At 41.7% G+C, this 8,066-nt stretch overlaps 1 protein-coding gene across 2 annotated transcripts in view; it reads left to right on the top strand.

The window, feature by feature from the left end:
• Positions 1–8,066, top strand: part of WDPCP (WD repeat containing planar cell polarity effector) — a 253,491-nt gene that overhangs the window by 228,564 nt on the left and 16,861 nt on the right. The window contains exons 15-16 of one of the 2 annotated variants that reach the window (XM_019516598.1): positions 4,590–4,690; positions 5,998–6,026. In XM_019516598.1, the coding sequence (XP_019372143.1) occupies positions 4,590–4,690; positions 5,998–6,026 (130 nt within the window). The remainder of the gene's footprint in view (positions 1–4,589; positions 4,691–5,997; positions 6,027–8,066) is intronic. The other variant, XM_019516599.1, reaches the window with a different exon arrangement.

Consider the following 8,066-nt stretch of genomic DNA (forward strand, 5'->3'; position numbering starts at 1 on the left):
TTTCAAGGTAGGTCTAAAACAGATAGGATAATATCAGTCAGGTTTCTCATCAATACTCAGAGCCTATTCTTACACAATTTACCCCAGTTTGCACAAACACCAACTGCTCACACAGAGTGATGCCCTACACATCTTTTTTTTTTCTTTTCTTTTTTTTGCATTTTTGATCTTTGTATCACAAATTAAACAAGCTGGGGCCTACAGATGATTTTTATAAGTCAGCTCCAGGTGGGTTTTTTTTTTTAACCTTTTACTGTCATCCTTTTGTTTTGTCATCCTTTTGTCACAGTAAACTTTATAGCCAAACTGTTATTTTTCTCTGGACTTGTTGTTGCTATCCATGGGAAGAGGATAACTTATTTGATCCTTTCCAGGACTTTACACTGCATAAAAGAAAAGGTATTAACTTCTGTGGGCCAGCTTATTTCTGGCTGAATCAGCTGGGCAGCTGATAATTTCCATGGCCTTGTTCACAAGATACAGTCCAGTTATATCTGTCTCCTCTTCCTCCTCTGTTACTGCAGACTGTCATCCCTCTCCCCCTTCTTCCCTGTGTTCCTTTTTCCAATTGATTATGTTTTCAGTTTGAATATGATTGGGATTTCCCCCCCAACCTATATATGTTAGATACCAAAAAAACAGCTCTAACTTTTTGTTAAGCAGTGTATTGTTTTAAAGCAACTCAAGGTATAATGCAAAAAAAAATGTACTGTATGCAATAAGCTACTTTATCAAAGCACTTATTGGGCACATCTACACGAGATACTATGGCACAGTAGCAACGAGCTACTGTGCCATATCTTGTTCCTACTGTGCAGTAGTGTTTCCTGGTACTAACCGTGTGGTGACAATACTGCACAGTAGTAACGAGCTACTGTGTGTGCAGTAGTTCATTGCTACAGCGCAGCAGCATTAAGCAAAAACCATGCAGTGACTGTACTGCACAGTAATGCCAGTTACTGCGCAGTTATTTAGTACATGCTTATGCAGTACTATGCAGTAAGAACTATGTAGTCTACCACACACATAGATGCAGCCACTTTGTATTACTTAGATGCTTTTAAAATATACATTATTTTTAGTCCTCTGTAAGATTTTATACTAAACACAGGGAAAAAATGTTGAAATAACTTAAGCATGTTGTACAGTCCCAAACCCAGAAAAAATTAAGATAGGGCCTCGTGACAGTCTTTCATATTTGTCTGTTTGATTGGGGTTTTTTAGCACAGTAAGAATAGTCCTTAATTGTTTCCTTTGAAATACCTAGCTGTTGCTAGCTCATCATTTAAAGGAAAAACTTTATTTGAACACATTCACTATCCACCCAGTCCATGAATGTTGTCTTTTATAGCCAAGGAAACAAAATCAAAATGGATCACTTTTGCAGCATTTATGGGGATTCTTATGCTGTTAATTGTCTTTTACAAAAGCTCCCATTAAAAAGGAGGCAGAGCCAGTTTGCAAATAACATTTAAGTGGGTAAGAAAATAATTTTTCTATGTGTTCCCAACTAATGAAAGTAACTGCTCTACCTTAATAGCATTTGTGTGCTTCTAGCGTGTTGTCATAAATGTGTAGTTTGAAGCAGACTGTAGTAAAGTGATTGTGGAACTGGAAACCAGGAACGCCAGAGATCTAATCCTGGCTGTGTCACTGCTGGCCCGGTTCTTCGCATTTTGGGCAATCAAAACTTTCCACTGAAGGCAATGGGCGTTTTGGGTGCATCAAGAATGCTAAATAGGGCAATTATATGTGGCCCTGGGCACATTTCTCTTCATTTCTATGTCTGTAAAACTGAGATAATAACAGTCACCAACTTCAAAGTGATGTTGGGTAGATTAATTAATTAATTAATGTGTATGCAGCCCTTTGAAAATATAATATTAACTCTTATTACCAGTGATTTGTTATATAGTATGGGCACTTTGTGGCCTTCTGATTTTATACAAAGGTCCTGTAGATTAAATTAGATTATTAACATATTATTATGTTAGCTCATTTGATTATTTGCAGGAGAAAAAAAAAGGGTTTGGAAAAAAAAAACCCTGGCTTTGTCATATGAACTGTGTGTGCAATTGATGGGAATTCTCAGTATTTGCAAAACAAGGAGAATAAACAAAGTGTCTGGCAACTGCTCTCCTGAAAACATTTTATCATCTATAGTTCTGAGACCGTGGAGCCAAAACAAACTGTCGCTGCTGACAGAAAAACCTGACAATTATTTTACATTGATTCAAGTTGGCCCAGCCCTGCCTAACCTTGTTTACTCATCACGGTCCTTTAATTCATATTAACTTGGCACTGAAAGGGTATATGTGGCATATGTGCAGAAGACCCATTCTCTGCATCTTAGACTGAGATAAACAGTGCATCGAGTACTTCTAGTTCATTGAGCTCTTAGGTAGATTTATATGCATTAGATAGAACTGGTTAAGTTCCTTTTATCCCTACTGGGCTTTTCATGTCTGTTGACTATAAAACTAGAAGCTCAGTAGAAGCAACGTCTTCTTCTAAGCCTTCGGATATATATGAAATCCTCCCAGCACTGGCCAATTTAAAGACACATCCAAAGAGGATGGACAGTTTTAAGCTCTTTTAAAACATAAAAATAGAAGGGTTACAGCAATTTGGCAGCCAAAAAAGCAATTTACGGGTCTCCGCAGAATCCAGGGTTATGTGTAAGAAAGCTGATCAAGATACTATGGAAAAGATAATGGGGTTGGAGAGCAAAAGAATCTCTCCATTTTGTAACCAGCCTAATCTGGTCTCCAATGAAGTTTCTTAAGTTTCTTTGGCTGAGCCAATAAAGCTTAGCGTGATGGAGCAGTTGCATTATTACAGCTTTAATATGGCTCAGGGAAAGCTGATGAGGAGCAGGGTTGCTTTAAAGTTGCTTTATGGATTCACAGCTGCTTGCATAACCTTCACTGTACTGAAAGTAGGAAGACAAAGGCACAGGGAAAGTCTAAGCTCTTGCTTTAATTATTTACATTCTTGTCAGTAATAAAGGGCTTTTTATGTCTGGAATGTATTATTTGTATTATCAAAGCCAAATGAGATTGTGTGCTGTAGCTGTTAACAAATTAGTGTGCGACATGAAAGCATTCATATTTTTGTTCCCATAATTTACTTCTGTCAAAACTAAAAGCGGCACTTGATAATCTATTAACAAACTTTTTTAAAAATGGCATGAGGTGCAATTGTACCTTTACACAGTGTAGTGCAAGAGTAGATGTGGCCACATCCCAGAAGTGGTGGATAGAAAAATCTGCCAGAATGAAAATCCAAGGGAAATCAAACCAGGCATGCTCAACAACTTTTCTGTTTTTCACATTCTGCTCTTCCCTTCCTGCAGGCAAAACTCACGCTGACTTTACTGAACTCTTGGCAGGGTGAGGGTTGCAGCTAGGCATGCTGACACAGCACAAGATATAATAAAAAATCTTGATTCCCCTGCCTTGGAAAACTGAAGCCTCCTTTACACGTGCAGGTAAAGGTGCAATGGGCTCTAATGCACGATCCACATAATTATACCCCCTACCAAGCTGTACATGCATGGCAGGAGGCATGATTGTAGGAGTGTGCAATAGACCTTGAGCTCCCCCTGCACCGGCAAAAAGCAAGCTCCAACAGGGACCACGTGCAGCAGGGATGAGAGTCCTGCAGCTAACGGGTCCCTTGGTCCTGGCTGCATCATGTGGGGGTGCATGGAGCACCCCACTGCTGGGAGATCGCACTGGCCAGGAGATCACAGCAGCTGTGATCTCCTAGCCACTACATGGAGGGCCCCCGCAGCTGGGAGTTCACAGCAGCTCCCAGCCACAGACTGTCTATATGTGCAAATTAAAGCTGCATGGAAACCAGCTATGAAGTTATTACATCATTGTCAAGCAATAACTTTACAGCTGGTTGGACCTTTTTAAGGTGCCATAGTTAATTTGCACATGTAGCCAGTTTAAATTTATTGCACAGTTAACAAGGTAACTGCATAATAGATATAACATGTAAATGGGGGGCATATTGACTACGTATACTATTGGGTAACAGAAGACTAATGAAGAATAAGGAAAATGAATAATTCATTCGTGCATTCCACATTGTGCTGGTGCTCCTTGCTTGAACAAGAAGAGTAGATCTCAATAATGTTTTGGAGAGGTTTCAGTGTAGGAAAAAGTAGACAACAGAGTCCTGGCCATCCATCACACTTGGCATCTGACTGACTGCCTTGTCTCAGAACTGTTTCAATGTGAAACATTCCTCTTGTGTGTAAGGTTGCACCCAACAGATCATCAGATTGTTCTGTTTAACAAAATCCTTAATCGCTTGAAAGACAAGAACCCTCCACCACATCTTTGACTGACAGAGCTGCCACAGAACGATTGCAAGGGCAAGAGAGTTTTCATAGTAACACTCAGTCAACAAGCAGAATGGCATCTGATAGAAAAGAGCTACAGTTTGAAAACAGTGAATTACATAGACTGCTATACACTTGAAAAGATATAAACAAACAAAATGGCTTGCCTATTATGTGACCCTCTCCCCTTTGCAATTGTCATTCCTCCCCTCCCACCGCTTTTTTGTCTATAAAGATCTATTATCCACAGACAGACAGACAACAGAAAGAAGGAGCTGGGAATGGACATCTCTGCTGCCTCTCTAATGGACAAATCCTTGTCCTGGAATCCAGCAGGTAAGCGAACAAGTTACCAGGACTTTCAGGTACGCACAACAGCAACAAGTTGTAAACTGTGCTGTGAAGAATTCTTGAACAGGGAGAAAAATAAGCTAATCTAACAAATCACATGTGGTTTCTATGTGATGGCAGGACAGTAAGACACCAGGAAGTAGCACTAAGAGTGGAAAACAGGAGGCAGGGAGCTTGAGTTCTGTTCCTGACATTACTGTGAACTTGTGTGACCCTTAGTTTCCTCTTTTTTGCAAAACTATTTATGATCCTTTGGTAGAAAGGTGCCACATCCTACTAATAACATGATTTTTCATTAATTACTCTTATTACGGCCACTGTTTTATTATTTTGTATATAGGGTCACATCTCAAATATCAACCCACTTCATTCCATTGAAGTCAGTGTTTATAAAATAATAAGTAATGCTGTTTCTGCAAAGATATTCTGAACTAAACAAATACTTGACAAGAAAAAGGACTCTATGTTATACATTTGTCAAAATAAAATAATAATAACAATAATAATGTAAAGAATTGGCAGAATATTTGCCAATATGGCAAACTGGCAGAATATTTGAACATGAGGAAGCCATAGTAGTGGCCATTTTATCAAGCCACATATACTTAAGAATATTTGTAAAAGGGGCGAGGTAGCAATATTCACTTTTTGCCATGCTCAAGTATCATATCATATTTTCAAAGAGATCATTTGAAAGTGCTGTGTTACCAGAGCCAACTTCAGCATATGCTACCCTCTTTCTGGGTAGGTTTACACTGCAGTCAAAGGGGTGACTGCAGCTCATGTAGACATGCCTGTCTAACTTTAAACTAGTTAGCACAGGTACTGCTAGCACTGTCACCATTGCAGCATAAAGTTCATCACTGGCTGCAAAACCCGGGTGGGCCCTTGGTAGATGGCCAGGTAGTCAGCCCACCAAGAGGTCTGTACCTCTGCTAAATTCTACCAGCGCCCTCCAAGCTAGCTCGGGTAGGTATACGGGATACCTAGTTCCTCATATAATTATCCATGATTATGCATTGAGTTAGCTCTGTCATTATCTTGGTATCTCCCGTGGTGCCTTCTGCAAAATCTATGTTTTTATAGCTTGTTAGCATATGAAACTGCATGTGCGTATCACAAATGTTTAGACATGTTAACCACTTTCATTCATCCATTCATCATAGAACAGGATATGAAATAGCTGTAACCTACAAAGAAGGTAAAAAGGTTAAGTTTACTATGCTATGTTTGTTTGTGTTTTCCTGCAAGTTCAGTAGATTGTAATAACATTGAGATCTTGTCTTTTAAAGGGAATTTTGGAGACACGCGTACAGAGCAGGTAACATCCTTCTTTCTTTTTTTCTGCCTTATACTACTCTGTTTTGCAGCTTGATGTAATAGAGCCTGCATGCAGGAGCCCTACTGAAGTCAATGGAAATTCTATATATGAATGACTTCTAGAAAGGGGCCCATATTTGCGTGGCTTGAATCTAGCTCAGCTCAGTAGTGACTCAGGTTTCCAATGGCCATTTAAGCAAAAATGAGCAGTTGATCTGAGCCACGTCCATCTCACAGAATCAACCAGCTTCCGCTACTTAGTCTCCCTGTGCTCAGTTTTAGCAGTTATACCAACAGCTGAAGAGAAGCGGAGTCCTAAATTGGCTCTCCTCACCCCCAGGTGTTTTGATGTACCTTTTTGCTGCAGTATGCTTGGGGTACTAGTACCTTCTGTGCTATAGCAAATCCCTGAGTATGTGGAGCTCTTCTGTTGATCTTGCAGGAACATCACAGTCACTTAATTTTTGTTCAAATAGAATATGGCAGCGATCACTTCAGGCACCACTGTCATTACAGTTACAGAACAGTTTGCGTTTACAGTTGCTTAGACTATGCAATGCCCACTGCTTGGCCTTGGTACAAAAAAAAAAACCAAAGCGAAAAACTGAGCAGAAAATGGCTTCCCTCCAGGATAGTATGAAAACACACCCTTTCTGTTATAAATATCAAATTTGTGCTGGCTGGACTCTCTCTCTAGGAACTCTTTAACCCATCCAGGATCACCAAAGAACACTGCGCTAGAACCACACTTTCTCCAGGCTTCAGCATGACCCAGCCTATTCTTGATGAATGAGATACAGGCAATGCCTAGTAGCCATAGGCGACTAATGGGGTGGGGGCACATGCCCCGCCCCCCCCGCCCCCAAAGACTGGCCACTGCCAACACCAATGCCGGCTTCTGCAGGTAGTCACCACTTACCACCACCCCTCCCCTGTTGCTGATGCCGCTGATGGCTTCTGTGAGTGGTTGCCACTCGCCACCCTACCACCGACCCTGCCACCCACAAATTGTGCCCCCCCGCCCCGATCTCAGGAGTCACCAGTCATTCATGCTAGTAGCTGATAATAGAGTTGACTATAATAGCTTTGTACCAAAGGAAATCACCAGGCCTAGGTACAGACAGTCAAAAAGCCCAAGGCTGAATCGATTCAGTCTTTCCAGGTTAGTCTAAACTGCACAGATTAAATTGAAAGAGAAGTGAACAGACATTTACCTTTGATTCAGGAACATTAGCCATATGTCTGCAGTGGCTCATGCCAGAAGCTGGGGGGTGCTAGAGCATGGCTCTCTGTCTGTGTGTTCACTTCCTCTTCCTGCTGCCTCCAAGGTCTGGGATTTGCAGGCCAGAATTACAGCAGCAGGACTCTACAGGGTTGCTCATCACTTCCTCTTCCTGCTTCCAGGTGCCTCTGGGATTTGTAGTCCGTAGTCGCAGCCAGCAGTAAGTTTGAGTAGGGGAAGGGGTGTATAACACCCCTCCCTGGCCCCAGCCTCCAGCCCCCAGCCAGAGGTTTGCCTGGGGGTGGCAGTTCTCCCATAGACTGGACTGCATCCCCAGCTATGCTGGCCCCGCCTCCCCTGCCCTTGTCAGCCAGCCCTCACTGAGTTAAGCAGCAGAGGGGCAGGGCCAGCTCTGCTCTCTGGAGCAGACAGCACAGCCCAGTCCAGTCCAGTCCAGGGCTGCAAAGCATGCTGGGATACTGGGGGACTGTGGTTTAACTTGAACCAGGAAGGGGTCTGAGACAGAAGTTTCATAAACCGGTTTGACCCAAATCAGTTAAGCCTGATACTACATTCAACCAGGTTTGTCTTAAACCAGTTTCAGCCATTTTGAAACTGGTTTATGTGCACTGAACTTCTGTTCTGTTACAGGTTTAAATCAGTTTCTGATCACTTAAATTGATTTATGTGTAACTAGGGGTGCACCAATAGAGATTATTCAGACCGATACAGATAGCTGATATTTAAGGAAGCATATCGGCCAATACTGATCCAATTTCCAATACAACTGCCTCCAACTGGTAAGTCCAGTGTGATGGA

Source organism: Gavialis gangeticus, unplaced genomic scaffold (assembly GCF_001723915.1).
Source record: "Gavialis gangeticus isolate Ggan-Ray unplaced genomic scaffold, GavGan_comp1, whole genome shotgun sequence".
In the NCBI taxonomy this organism is placed as follows: Eukaryota; Metazoa; Chordata; order Crocodylia; family Gavialidae; genus Gavialis; species Gavialis gangeticus.